Here is a 15,687-nt window from a genome sequence, read left to right as displayed (position 1 = left end):
TGACAGATGGGGTACGAGGGGGAGGTGGGGCCTAGCGGAAGTTAGAGAAGTCAATGTTCATGCCATCAGGTTGGAGGCTACCCAGACGGAATATAAGGTGTTGTTCCTCCAACCTGAGTGTGGCTTCATCTTTACAGTAGAGGAGGCCGTGGATAGACATGTCAGAATGGGAATGGGATGTGGAATTAAAATGTGTGGCCACTGGGAGATCCTGCTTTCTCTGGCGGACAGAGCGTAGATGTTCAGCAAAGCGGTCTCCTAGTCTGCGTCGGGTCTCACCAATATATAAAAGGTCACATCGGGAGCACCGGACGCAGTATATCACCCCAGTCGACTCACAGGTGAAGTGATGCCTCACCTGGAAGGGCTGTTTGGGGCCCTGAATGGTGGTAAGGGAGGAAGTGTAAGGGCATGTGTAGAACTTGTTCCGCTTACACGGATAAGTGCCAGGAGGGAGATCAGTGGGGAGGGATGGGGGGGACGAATGGACAAGGGAGTTGTGTAGGGAGCGATCCCTGCGGAATGCAAAGAGGGGGGCGGGAAAGATGTGCTTAGTGGTGGGATCCCGTTGGAGGTGGCGGAAGTTACGGAGAATAATATGTTGGACCCGGAGGCTGGTGGGGTGGTAGGTGAGGACCAGGGGAACCCTATTCCTAGTGGGGTGGTGGGAGGATGGAGTGAGAGCAGATGTACGTGAAATGGGGGAGATGCGTTTAAGAGCAGAGTTGATAGTGGAGGAAGGGAAGCCCCTTTCTTTAAAAAATGAAGACATCTCCCTCGTCCTAGAATGAAAAGCCTCATCCTGAGAGCAGATGCGGCGGAGACGGAGGAATTGCGAGAAGGGGATGGCGTTTTTGCAAGAGACAGGGTGAGAAGAGGAATAGTCCAGATAGCTGTGAGAGTCAGTAGGCTTATAGTAGACATCAGTGGATAAGCTGTCTCCAGAGACAGAGACAGAAAGATCTAGAAAGGGGAGGGAGGTGTTGGAAATGGACCAGGTAAACTTGAGGGCAGGGTGAAAGTTGGAGGCAAAGTTAATAAAGTCAACGAGTTCTGCATGCGTGCAGGAAGCAGCGCCAATGCAGTCGTCGATGTAGCGAAGGAAAAGTGGGGGACAGATACCAGAATAGGCACGGAACATAGATTGTTCCACAAACCCAACAAAAAGGCAGGCATAGCTAGGACCCATACGGGTGCCCATAGCTACACCTTTAGTTTGGAGGAAATGGGAGGAGCAAAAGGAGAAATTATTAAGAGTAAGGACTAATTCCGCTAGACGGAGCAGAGTGGTGGTAGAGGGGAACTGATTAGGTCTGGAATCCAAAAAGAAGCGTAGAGCTTTGAGACCTTCCTGATGGGGGATGGAAGTATATAAGGACTGGACATCCATGGTGAAAATAAAGCGGTGGGGGCCAGGGAACTTAAAATCATCGAAAAGTTTAAGAGCGTGAGAAGTGTCACGAACATAGGTCGGAAGGGATTGAACAAGGGGTGATAAAACAGTGTCGAGGTATGCAGAAACGAGTTCGGTGGGGCAGGAGCAAGCTGAGACAATAGGTCGGCCAAGACAGGCAGGTTTGTGGATCTTGGGTAGGAGGTAGAAACGGGAAGTGCGGGGTGTGGGAACTATAAGGTTGGTAGCAGTGGATGGGAGATCCCCTGAGCGGATAAAGTCGTTGATAGTGTGGGAGACAATGGCCTGGTGCTCCTTAGTGGGGTCACGATCGAGGGGTAAATAAGAGGAGGTATCCGCGAGTTGTCGCTGTGCCTCGGCAAGGTAGAGGTCAGTACGCCAGACTACAACAGCACCCCCTTTATCAGCGGGTTTAATAATAATGTTAGGGTTAGTGCGGAGGGAGTGGAGAGCACAGCGTTCCGAAGGAGTGAGGTTGGAATGGGGACAAGGTGCAGTGAAGTCGAGACGGTTGATGTCCCGTCGGCAGTTGGCAATAAAGAGATCCAGAGCAGGCAGAAGACCAGAGCGGGGTGTCCATAAAGAAGAGGAGGGTTGAAGACGAGAGAAAGGGTCATCGGTGGGGGTGGAAGAGTCCTTGCCGAAGAAGTAGGCTCGGAGACGGAGACGGCGGAAGAAAAGTTCCGCATCGTGGCGAACACGGAACTCGCTGAGGTGTGGGCGAAGGGGGACAAACGTGAGGCCCTTACTGAGAACAGAGCGTTCTGCCTCCGACAGTTGAAGGTCGGAGGGGATGGTAAAGACCCGGCACGGATGAGAGCTGGGATCAGAGGGGGGAGGGGGGAGGCTGGTGGTGTCAGTGGAGAGGGGAGGGTTGGGGTGAGAGGAAGATGGAGCCTCTGAGGACCCAGGAGTTGACGGTGGGATCTGAGGAAGATGGGGCTGCGGAGTGGTGGTGGGGGAAGTGGAGACGGGAGTCACCACAGCAGCACATAAAGACCCAGCCTGGAGTTCAAGGCTGGAGTCGCAGTTGGTGGTTGCGTAATCACTTCGAATGTGTCCATGGTCGTTGCTGGAGTCCGGGTTTTGAATATGTCATGAGGTGTTGGAGCCGCCGAGATCAATGGCAGGAGCCGCAATTGAAAGTTCATGCCTGCTAGCATCGGGGCCGGCAGGCTCTGGAGCGTAGATGTAAGATCTTGCGATCTTTGCCTAACATGACAAAGTCAAAAAAACGGCGATTGCAGGCGTGGATCCGACGGAGGATGAAATAACGGGTAGGACCATTACAGACGGCGAAGAAAGTGTCCCAAAGGTGTGGAAGGGTCTGGGATAGGGACACCAAGTACCTCCTCATGGCGGAGAGCGTCGCCTTCAGAGCTTGACGGGAGAAGCGGCGAGAGGCAGAGTCAATAAAATATGAGTACCTGGGATCCTCAGAAGGTCCAAATTGAGAGGCTTGGAAACGAATCCTAAAGCCAACTGGAGTAAGTTGGCGACGGAGGCACGTTCCAAGAAAGGATACATGGCTGTGATAGCGAGTTTGAGTCAAAGTGTGGTCGAAAAGTTGAAGAGCCGAAGAAATTACAGATGGGGAGCAGTGAGAGATGGTTTCACTGAACTCCCGTCGAAGAGAGGATCTAAACTTCTTCGGTGTAGGCATCACCGGAAGAGGCTTCGCAGTAGTGAATTTAAATGCAAACAACAGGAATTCTGCAGATGCTGGAAATTCAAGCAACACACATCAAAGTTGCTGGTGAACGCAGCAGGCCAAGCAGCATCTATAGGAAGAGGCGCAGTCGACGTTTCAGGCCGAGACCCTTCGTCAGGACTAACTGAAGGAAGAGTGAGTAAGGGATTTGAAAGCTGGAAGGGGAGGGGGAGATGCAAAATGATAGGAGAAGACAGGAGGGGGAGGGATAGAGCCGAGAGCTGGACAGGTGAAAGGCAAAAGGGGATACGAGAGGATCATGGGACAGGAGGTCGGGAAGAAAGACGAGGAGGGGGGGGTGACCCAGAGGATGGGCAAGAGGTATATTCAGAGGGACAGAGGGAGAAAAAGGAGAGTGAGAGAAAGAATATGTGCATAAAAATGAGTAACAGATGGGGTACGAGGGGGAGGTGGGGCCTTAGTGGAAGTTAGAGAAGTCGATGCTCATGCCATCAGGTTGGAGGCTACCCAGACGGAATATAAGGTGTTGTTCCTCCAACCTGAGTGTGGCTTCATCTTTACAGTAGAGGAGGCCGTGGATAGACATGTCAGAATGGGAATGGGATGTGGAATTAAAATTAGGATTAAAATTAAAATTAAAATCGGCTCTATCCCTCCCCCTCCTGTCTTCTCCTATCATTTTGCATCTCCCCCTCCCCCTCCAGCTTTCAAATCCCTTACTCACTCTTCCTTCAGTTAGTCCTGACGAAGGGTCTCGGCCTGAAACGTCGACTGCGCCTCTTCCTATAGATGCTGCTTGGCCTGCTGCGTTCACCAGCAACTTTGATGTATGTTGCTTGAATTTCCAGCATCTGCAGAATTCCTGTTGTTTATCTATGTTTCTAACTATTTTCGTACGTGTGGTAGATATCACCATTTAATATAGTCCACATACACCTAAATAATTAGCGGAAGTTAGAGAAGTCAATGTTCATGCCATCAGGTTAATCTGCAGTTTAATCTGTTTGTTCTTCAGATGACATTGTCCAGCCAAAAGGTGTTCAGTCTTATCCTTATTCAAAATGGCAAGGAACAGAGGATGAGTGAAAAGGTACTGCCCCGCCAAACTGATTTACAGCTTGCATCAACAAATGGAAAATATTTACTTTTGATTTTACCATTTATCTGGAATTAGAAAATAAAATTAGTGTCCTGAACCATGATAAAATCCTTCCTGAACTTAATCAGATCATTAAAAGCAGAAATAAATTCTGAACAAATACAGCCGATGATGGAAATTACTTTTTCTTGATTTCTCCTTGTGGCTCTAACGTAAAAGTTCGTTGAACTTATTAGCCTAGGAATTCTTCATTTTGATATAACATAATTGTGTGCTATCAAATGGAGTTTCACAGGAAAAATATCCAAGTAAGTTTAATATCAAAGTGTGGATATATCACCATATACTACCATGGCATTCGTCTTCTTGCAGGCATTACAGGAAAATAAAGAATTTATTGAAGCAATACACACAAAGTGCTGGAGGAACTCAGCAGGCCAGGCTGCATCTGTGGAAAAAGAGTACAGTCGACATTTTGGGCCGAGACCCTTCATCAGGACTCATTTATGAAGAACTATATATAAACAAAGACTGACATACCACCAATGTGCAAGAGAAGAGAAATTGTGCAAATAAAGTAAATAAATAAATAATACCGAGAACATGAGTTGTAGAGTCCTTGAAAATGAGTCCATAGGTTATGTAATCAGTTCAGAGTTGAGGTGAGTCAAATTATCCTTGCTGGTTCAGGAGCCTGATGGTCGAAGGGAAATAACTGTTCTTGAACTTGGTAGTGGGAGTCTTTGATGATGACTGCTGCATTCTTGTGGCAGTCCTCCTTGTAAATATGCTCAATGGTGGGAAGGCTTTGCTTCTGATGGACTGTATCTAAACTAGTTAGTTTATATGCCCAGAGTGCTAAGAAGTGTGAGATCTCAGGTATGCTTACTGGCACAAGTGATTGTGTGTCATTTTTGTATGATATTGATCTGAACATGTGGCCCAGGAGTCATCCTGACCAGATGTGCAGAAACCGACTCTGTAATGAATGAGTAGCCTACTTTGGTGATATGTGAAGCAAGCCGATATAACCAGTTCCAACTCCATGGAATCCAGGGCTGCAAACCAATGGAAAAATGGCCCTTTTTAAATGTTTTCCTTTGAAGCAGGTCACTACCTGGAATTCCCAAGGATCACAGCTTGGACTGATGACTTTAGCTTGCACTCAACCATGACTGCTTTCCCAGCCAACTGTAAATCCAGTTCTACACCTGCTATGACCCCACTGAACAGACTCAGTTCACAAGACTCACAAAGCCATTCACCCACCATCTGGTAGCAAACCACACCCATCTCTGCAAGAGATTTCCTTGCCCCGCAACACTTCCCAGGGCTCTATTGGACTTCCTCAAAATGATGAAATAACTGTAATAATGGCCTATGTCAGCATTGAACATGGAAGGCGCTATGCATAGCAGAATTTTGTTATGTTTCGTCTCACACAAAATGTCCATTGACCCACTGCGTGTGTTTATTATGCTTTTCTTGACATGAAAGAACTTCAAAGGCTATAATAGAACAATTTGGTCATTTCTCTCTATTCTTGTGCTCCATACGCAATTCAATAAAAGTCAATGCTGTTTGCCTTTTCTGTGTATTGATTACATTTATACTTTCAGAGAAGACGTTAAAACATTATGTTGCTAATGCTCCATACCCTTCAGTGCCCTTCCACTGGGGTTTGTTTTAAAACTGATTTCTTCATACTAACTAAAATTAAACAAACTGTTGACACATTCTGCCAGTTAACCCATGTTCTTGTGCATTTTTAAATTGCTTTTACTGCTTCTAAACATTGCTTTCATGTTGTCAGAATGATTGACAATTAGTCTTCATACCAAAGTCCTAACCTTTCTAAATGGAGAAAACTAGCCTGAATGGTGACCCATGGAATTAACCTTTCTGCAACCTTTCCAACCTTCCTTCAATTTGAGCAACACTAGAACTGGAGATTAATTTTACGTTAGTTAACCAAACTTCTATTAATGTTGATTTCTTCTAAACTATGAATTTGGCTTCTGGGATACTGAGATTGGATCAAATATCTGCATTGTACTTCCTTTACTTGTCCATTCTTCACAAAAACAATCTGCCAGACATGATAAAGGTCCTAGTCATCCTTACAGACTGTCCTTCACAAAACTAGAGAACTCCAAATGTTTGTTAATTCTATCTTTAATTGTGGATCCGTAGAATGCCCAATCACTTGTTTTACCTTTCTCTTTGTGAACAATGTATTATGTTGAATATATTCATGGTGACGAGAAGGCATGCAGGAGCAAGACAGATCGGCTGGTTGACTGATGTTGCAAAAACAGCCTTGCACTCACTGAGAAATTGATTGTGGACTTCAGGAAGGGGAAACTGAGTGAACATTAGTCCTCACTGAAGGATCAGCAGAGGAAAGGATGAACAGTTTCATGTTCCTATGTGTCAACATCTCTCAAGATCTCTACCAGACCTAACATTTTGATGCAATTAAAAAAAAGGCATGCCTGCAGCTATATTTCAGTTTAATTAGCAGTTTAAGGAGATTTGGTACGTCACCAAAGACTCTAGAAAATTCCTCTCGATGTACTGTGGAGAGGGTTCTGACTGGTTACATAACCATCTGGTATGGAAGTGCCAATGCACAGGATTGGAAAAAGCTGCAAACAGTTGCAAACTCAGCCAGTTCCATCATGGAAATTAGCCTCCCCACCACTGAAGACATCTTCAAAAGATGCTGCTTCAAGAAGGCAGCATTCATGATCAAGGACCCTCACCATCCAGGACATGTCTTCTTCTTATTACTATCATCAGAGAGGAGGTACCGGAGCCTGAAGACACATACTCGGTGATTCTGGAACAGCTTCTTCTCCTCTGCCATCAGATTTCTGAATGGACCATGACCATTACCTCACTATTTGCTTTCTATTTGCACTGCTTATTTCATTTGTCTATATTTCTTACTGTAACATCATAATTTTTTATGTAATGCACTGTACTGCTGTCTTAAAACAACAAATTTCATGATATACTATGTCTGGGATAATAAAACTAATTCTTCTAGTCTCCCAGTCTAAATACTATATTCAGAACTTTAGCTGGGCATTCTAAGATCCCTGTGGACTTTTCTGAGTTATATATGCCAAGAGCATTGAGTATTTTAAAACTTATATAACAAAGCTGTAACACACATCAAATTTGCTGGTGAACGCAGCAGGCCAGGCAGCATCTCTAGGAAGAGGTACAGTCGATGTTTCGGGCCAAAACCCTTCGTCAGGATGAAGGGTCTCGGCCGAAAACGTCGACTGTACCTCTTCCTAGAGATGCTGCCTGGCCTGCTACGTTCACCAGCAAATTTGATGTGTGTTGCTTGAATTTCCAGCATCTGCAGAATTCCTCGTGTTTACGTTAACAAAGCTGTCCCTTGATTATCCTGGAGTTTTTACTAACCTTTTGTAAAACGCCTTTACATTCGTGGGATATAACCAAGTTGGAGAGCACAGCAAATGCTATTTGTTGAATGATATTACTGTCATGTGTCTTTTGCAAGGCTTGCTTCATGATCATATGCACGAGACTGCTCCCGCCAAGTCCTTTCTGAGATGAAACTGGTCCTCCAGTTCCACAACACAGGGAAACACATGCTGAAAAATGACAAGTTAGATCACTGAGCAAGACCCAATGTTTCAGGCTTCAATTTCAAATGGTTACACATGAACAAAGTATTTTTTATAACCAACATGAACTAGATAATGAATATTCTATTATTTGTTATTATTCTTCCTCAGTCTTAACTTTGTTTAAAAAATTCAAGGAGGAAAATAATTGCTTAAAGCACAGAAATGTGAGTGTAGTATGCTCATTATCATCGCATAATCTCAAAAATAACATCTTGGTGGCAAAATCCAGAGCATTGACTACATTTCAAAGTTTAAAGTAAATCAAAGTTTAAAAGTAAATCTATTATTAAAGTATACATATGTCATCATATACTAACTTGAGATTCATTTTCTTTGGGGTATTCACAATTAATACAAAGATAGACAAATAACCAATGTGCAAAAGCCAAAAAATTGTGCAAATTTAAAAAAAAGCAATAATATCAAAACATTGAAGAGTCCATAGTTTGTGGAATCAATTCAGTGTTGGGGTGAGTGAAGTTATCCAGTCTGGTTCAGGAGCCTGACGGCAGCAGCAAGAAGAGAGCATGGCCTGGATGGTGTGGGTCCTTGATGGTGGATGCTGTTTTCTTGCAACAGTGCTCCTTATAGATGTACTCAATGGAGGGAATTAACTTACAAAAAAAGTGCAGCAAGCTACTGAAAACAAAAGTCAGCCTCAGTGGATTAGACTTTCACTCTGTCAGCTGCAAAAGCAGCAGATAGTTTGAAAATGTCAAATGGAGAAAAAAGCCGAAGTGATACATTCAGGAACAGAAGTGCTCCTAATTTGTTCCACAAATGACTGAGATCTGTCTGTTGCTTCCATTTTCATTTTACCTCAACTTAATGAAACCATGTTGACCCCTGCCTCTAATATTTCAAATGAAAATGATCCTGAGCCTTCTGGGGTACAGGATTACTTTATATGTGGAAAAGGCTCTTCCTGATTTAATTTTGACACTGTGGCTACTTGTTCTGGATTCTCTTCCCATAAGAAATATCTTTTGCACTTCAACCCTTTCAAATCTTTCATCATGTTAATTAACTGAAATTAGTTAACACTTGTTCTTCAAAGCAGTAAGTCCCAATTTTATCTCAGCTGTAATATAACCCAATTCCTTAAGCCCAGCCCGATGGGTGACACAGTAGCGTAGTGGTTGGCACCAGGCTTTACAGCACTAGCACCAAAATTGATCGGGGTTCGATATCCGCTGCTGTGTCGGGAGCTTGTGCATTCGTCCTGTGGCTGTGTGGGTTTCTTCCCACAAACTAGAGACGCTCGGTTGACATTGGTGAGTTGTGGGCATGCTATGCTGGTGCCGGACACTTGCGGGCTGCCCAGCACAAACCTCGCTGATTTGATTTGATGCAAGTTACACATCAAAGTTTATGTGACAAACAAAGCTAATCTTTAATCAAATCTTGCTTTAACACCAGCTGTCAAGGAATTGTTCCACATGTAGGTGATATGATAAAGGGTCTCGGCCCAAAACGTAGACTGTTTATTTCCTCCACAGATGCTGCCTGACCTGCTGAGTTTCTCCAGCATTTTGTGCGGGTTACTCTGGATTTTCAGCATCTGCAGAATTTACATGTTTCTAATTAATAGTTGAATGTATTTTATTAGGATTCCTTGATGGCTTCCACAGCGAAATTCTGCTGCACTCTTGGAATTCAGCTAGTTTCTACGTGTAGTTGTTTTAAGATCTGGAGCCATATAAACCTGGTAAGACCTGGATTAGGCTTTGATGAGTTGGTTACTGGGAAATGCTATTTGATGGTACTACTAATGCCCCTTTTCATCGCGATGTTGATGAAGTTTAGATTGACAAGAAAGGCTGTATCTAAAGGTTAATGATTAGCTTGATTTCTCACATGTACATTGAAACATACAATGAAATGCTTCATTTTGCACCAAAGGATGGTGCTGGGCAATCCACAAGTGCTGCCACAGTTCAGGCGCCAACAGAACATGAGCACAATTCACTCACTCTAAGCGTACGTCTTCTGAATGTGGGATGAAACCGGAGCATCCAGGTGAATCCTGCACAGTCACGGGGAGAACGTACAAATTCCTTAAAGCTAGCGGTGGAAATTGAACTCTCATCAGTGATCGCTGGCGCTGTAAAGCAGTTGTGCTAACCACTACTCTACCGTGCTTACCTGGCTTCTTGTGTACAGGACACATACAAAATGGCCATTTTGTTATTGTCAGATAGATACACAGTTAACTGCACTAGAATATCACAGACCATAAGACATAGGAGCAGAATTAGGCCATTCAGCCCATCGAGTCTGCTCTGTCATTTTATCATGGATGATCCATTTCTCTCTCAACCCCATTTTCGTGCCTTCACTCCACAACCTTTCACACTCTGACTTATCTAGAATCTATCAACCTCCACCTTATAGACACACAATGACCTGGCCTCCAAAGCCATCCGCTCTAAATGGACCATTCCTCTACTCTGTGGTTGTGCCCTCGAGGTCTAGACTTCTCCACTACAGGAAACATCCTCTCTATATCCACTCTATCTAGGCCTTTCAACATTTGATAGGTTTCAATAAGATCCCCATCGTTCTTCTAAATTCCATATAGGTCTAGAGCCATCAAACAATCCTCATATAAGCCTTTCATTCATGGAATCATTTTTGTGAACCCCCTTTGAACCCTCTGCAATGTCAGCACATCTTTCGTAGATAAGGGGCCTAAAACTGCTCACAAAAATTCAAGTGAGGCCTCACTAGTGCTTTATAAAGCCTCAGCATTACATCCTTGTTTTTATATTCTAGTCCTCTCGAAATGAGTGCTAACATTTCATTTGCCTTCCTCACCACTGGCTTATCTTTATGGAATTCTGCACAAGGATTCTCAAGTCCCTTTGCGTCTCAGATTTTTGAAATTTCTCCCCGTTTAGAAAATAATCTATGCTTCTTATTCCTTCTATCAAAGTGCATGACCGTACACTTCCTGACACTATATTCCATCTCCCACTTCTTTGCCTATTCTCCTAAACGCTCCAAGTCATTCTGCAGCCTCCCCACTTCCCTGTCGCTCCTCCACTTATCTTAATATCATCCACAAATTTGGCCACGAAGCCATCAATTCCATCACTCAAATCATTGACATATAATGTAAAAAGAAGCAGTCCCAACACCAACCCCTGTGGAACACCACAACTGACCAGCAGCCAATTAGAAAAGGCTCCCTTTATTCTCACACTTTGCCAATCAGCCGCTGCTTTATCCATGCGAGTAACTGCTTTTGAGTCTACTGGTCCAGGCGTGGATGCTGCGTTAGAATAGGACAAACAGTCCATAACTATGGTGGATGAGATCCTTCACGATATTGCTGGCACCTTTTTGTAAATATGTCCTTGATTGTGGGTAGGCTGGTGCTGGTGATGTATTGGCCAGTTTTAACTATGCATTGCAGAGCCCTCTAACGCACTGAGCCCTGTATTCACTGCAATGCAGTTTCTGTACCACACAACGGTGCAGCATGTTTGGATACTGCCCACTGCATATCTGTAGAAGGTCAAGAGAATTGGTGTGCATAGACTAGCTCTCTTCAGCCTCCTCAAAAAGTAGAGGTGTTTTCCTAGTTTCCTGACATTCAAAACAACTTTTACGGAATTAATCGTATCAGCCCTTCACACATTGCAACTAACTCCAGTAACAGAGTCTAGGCTCTACTTACGTGCAGGAAGGTTAGCAGTGTAGACACAGAGCAGCTTCAGAGCTTCCAACATCAGCACATCATCCATTAGAAGCCAGGGCCAAAGTGAATGGACAGCACTGACAAGATGAGCATCGGATGCTGCAACCTGTAGAGGTGGGGTTAGGGTACAGAAGTAGAGAGATGTGTGGAATTGCAGTGGAGGGCCAACAGAAAAGTTTAGAGATTGCTCAGGTAATAATTCAGAACATCGCAGATTAGTTTGACTTGGTAGCAGACTTACTTTGCATTCGATATTGTGGTGTAGACAATTCCGCAGCAACTGCATTACTGCTTTCAGTTCTCTGGTCAGAGGGTCATCCTGTGGCATCAGAAACATATTATCAATCCATATCAATACTTCTTGAGAAATTCTAACAGTCACAGACAATTTCCATATTTCCTTATAATATGGAGGGCTTCCATTTCAACGTGCTGAGCTTAGGTTGTTTATTAAGGCAAATCCATTCCCTGGTAACTTTCCTCTGTAACCTATTTCTTACATTCTTCACATACATGAGGAATAAAAATCTTTACGTTACGTCTCCATCTAAATGTGCAATCATAGTAATTTATAATACAAACGTTTGTAAATAGAACAGTCAATGTAATATAGAGTACACTCAAATCAGTATGAGTTCATCAGTCTGATGGCCTGGTGGAAGAAGCTGTCCCGGAGCCTGTTGGTCCTGACTTTTATGCTGCGGTACCGCTTCCCAGATGGTAGCAGCTGGAATAGATTGTGAATGGGATGGCTTGAATCTCCAGTGATCCTACCGGCCCTTTTTACACACCTATCCTTGTAAATGTTCTGGATCATGGGAAGTTCACAACTACAGATGCGCTGGGCTGTCCGCACCACTCTCCGCAGAGTCTGTGATTAAGGGAGGTACAGTTCCTATAAACAGGCAGTGATACAGCCAGTCAGTATGCTCTCAGTTGTGCCTCTGTAGAAAGTTCTTAGGATTTGGGGGTCCATACCAAACTTCCTCGATCGTCTGAGGTGAAAGAGGCGCTGTTGTGCCTTTTTCACCACACAGCTGGTGTGCACAGACGACGCAAGGTTCTCGGTGATGTGGATGCCAAGGAACTGGAAGCTATTTACCCTCTCAACCACAGATCCATTGATATCAATACGGGTTAGCCCGTCTCCATTCCTCCTGCAATCCACAACCAGCTCCTTTGTTTTTGCGACATTGAGGGAGAGGTTTCAGTCCCATCAATGCGCTCTCATCCCCAACAAATTTCACTACTCTTCTACACACTAGGAACAATTTACAATGGCCAAATAATGTAGAAACCTGCGTGTCTGTGGGATGTGCGGAGAGATAATCCGAAACATCAGAGGAAAACCTATGGGGCAGCAGTACGTGCAAACAACAGATGGACAGCACCAGAGATCAGGGCTGAACCTGGGTTGACGGACATGCACGGAAACTGTTGCTTTGCAGTGAGGTGGGAAGAGGAGAAAAAAGCCATGCAAACAACATTACTCATGACTTAAAAAATGTAGTTCATCGATTTTCAAAACTGAATTTTATTTCGACATAGAAGTGAATTAAACGATGCCTGTTAGGATGTCAACAGAACAAATGTATGGAGTCAGCTGGGTACTAACAATACTGGTGTTCTACATTTCAGCACATAAATGATCTCCTCAATAATAATCATCATATTGTGAATCAAAAGCAAACTGAAGGAATAAGACCGTGCCAAAACATCAGTAGGAGTATTTCAAAGAAATTATCAAAGTAATTATGTTACATGGAAAATCTTTGTGTCTGAAGAAAATAGAACAAAAATTAATTTGTTGACTAAATAGAAGAGATTCTGCAAATACTTGAAATCCAGAATAACACAAGCAAAGTGCTGGAGGAACACAGCAGGTCAGGCAGCATCTCTGAAAAGGAATCAACAAGACCATCCTGATGTCATCTAATATTTTGTTTCTCCAACATTTTGGGTTTGCTGATTGAATTTTTGTTTCCTCACTTACCTTTCTCCTTTGTATCACTTTTCCGGGTCTCAATGAATCCAAGTTGAATTGTACATATGTTTGCTTCATCTGTTCTATACAGCTGTCAATAAGGCCAGCTAAACAAGGAACGATTGCAGAATCACATCCGATTAGAAGCAGTTTGTTCACATTCACTTTATCTCAATTGTATAAAGAGATTTTGTTTTCATGTAAAATGAGAGATTGAAACTGAGTTTTCAAAATTATTCATCAAATCTGCAAAAATTATTTCAACCCTATTTCCAATATTGCTTATAAATTACAATGAAAAATGTCTAGAATTTTGTGTATATGTATTATGAGAACAGATTTGTGGAAAAATATGCATTTTTGAATCAAATATTTATAAGTTAAAAGAATGCTTATATTAATTCCCAAATATATTTCACTTTAGAGGTGATAAGGGTAGATATATTAGCTCATGGTGTTAATGTGGCATAATAATACCATTCAGAATCAGTATTAGTGATGTGAAAGCTCCATCCACTCTGCTTGAATGGTATACCTTAACCAACCCAAGGAATAAATCTTCCTATCCACAGGGTATGTGGTAGCTTTTTCATTTTCTACATCAGTTGTTTTAACTACACCACTGAAATGAAAATTATTAATAGGAAGAATGCGTTCATCTGTGGCTCTACTAAGTATAACCACAGTTGAGCTTATGAATCCATACCTAATTTTGCATAAATCTTGCTGTGCGTTGGTAAAATACAAAAAGTAAATACTTGAACTATTTTTCAGCTCATGGCATGGGTCTGAAAATATGAATCTTCTCATCAGTCTGCAACAATTCACTGCACCAGAAGCTTGTAAATACAGTTTGAGGTCGTTAGCCCAGTTGGGATACCTTTGTGGTCTAAAGTTATGTGAGGAATATACACTCACTGACTACTTTATTAGGTACACTTGCTCGTTAATGCAACTATCAACTCAGCCAACCATGTGACAGCAGCTCAAAGCAGAAAAGCATGCAGACATAGTCAAAAGGTTCAGTTGTTGTTCAGACAAAACACCAGAATAGGGAAGAAATGTGATCTAAGTAACTTTGACTGTGGAATGATTGATAATCCTAGACAGGGTGATTTGAATATCTCAAAAGCAACTGATTTCCTGGCATTTTCACACACAGGAGTTTACAGAGAATGGTGCGTAAAACAAATTAAAAACAATTGAGAGTGTGGCAATTCTGTGGGTGAAAATGTTTTGTTAATGTGACAGGTCAGAGGAGAATGGCCAGACTGGTTCAAGCTGACAGGAAATTGACAGTAACCCAAATAATCACACGTTACAACAGTGGTGTACAGAAAAGCATCTCTGAAGGTACAACACATTAAACCTTGAGGTGGACCGGCTACAGCAGCAGAAGACCACGAACATACACTCAACGTCCACTTTATTAGGTACAAGGGAACCTAAAGTAGCAACTGAGTGTATGTCATCAAAGAAACATTGATCTTCATTCTGTGTCCTGAAACATTCTTTGGGCAACATTAAAATAGACAGATTCACTATAAGACCTATAAACAATAGATCTGAACAAACTGAAGTCAGTTTGTGATTGGCAACTGTATCTACACAAGTATGAGTAAATGCTCAAATGTTGTCCTATATGGCAGCCTTAGAGTTGCAATGATTGGTATCTTAACAGTGCTCTGGTTGAGGAAACATATCATTCACCCGCTCCTGGGCCAATTCTGTGCAAGATGGTGGAACGCAGATTTATTTAACATAGTAGGGATGCTCATCAGCTCGTTGCCCTGGAGTTCTTGGATCACAAGAAAGAACAAGTGTCAAAATATTTGCCCGATGCAAATTATATGCTCCACAGAAGAGAAGACAGAACAATTCTCTGATTTGAATTAATCTTGAAAGTAAACTTCAATTAAATATTTACCCAAGCCCACATGACAGCTCTACTGGGAGCATCAAATTCAACAGTTTACTGTCACATCATTATTCTGTAAAATGGAAAACAAATTTTAGTGAAAGGAATTTAAATACGGTTGTTTGAATAGCTCGGAGTGGTTAATGCAGTAACTTTTCAGAAGCCTCACTTCGAACAAATGACATATCTGACTAGACAATGACTAAATGGTCAGGTGATCTTACAATCC

The 15,687-nt window shown here is 42.9% G+C and overlaps 1 protein-coding gene across 3 annotated transcripts in view; it reads right to left on the bottom strand.

Annotated features, from left to right (window-relative positions):
• Positions 1-15,687, bottom strand: part of rttn (rotatin) — a 270,714-nt gene that overhangs the window by 13,648 nt on the left and 241,379 nt on the right. For all 3 annotated transcript variants that reach the window (XM_063055143.1, XM_063055124.1, XM_063055134.1), the window contains 4 exons: positions 13,550-13,647; positions 11,798-11,875; positions 11,536-11,662; positions 7,624-7,817 (listed from right to left, as the gene is read on the bottom strand). In XM_063055143.1, the coding sequence (XP_062911213.1) occupies positions 7,624-7,817; positions 11,536-11,662; positions 11,798-11,875; positions 13,550-13,647 (497 nt within the window). The remainder of the gene's footprint in view (positions 1-7,623; positions 7,818-11,535; positions 11,663-11,797; positions 11,876-13,549; positions 13,648-15,687) is intronic.

The sequence above is a fragment of the Mobula hypostoma genome, chromosome 1, assembly GCF_963921235.1.
Source record: "Mobula hypostoma chromosome 1, sMobHyp1.1, whole genome shotgun sequence".
NCBI classification, from domain to species: Eukaryota; Metazoa; Chordata; class Chondrichthyes; order Myliobatiformes; family Myliobatidae; genus Mobula; species Mobula hypostoma.
The sequence above is the reverse complement of the archived record's forward strand: the minus strand, read 5'-3'. Positions and strand labels throughout refer to the sequence as shown.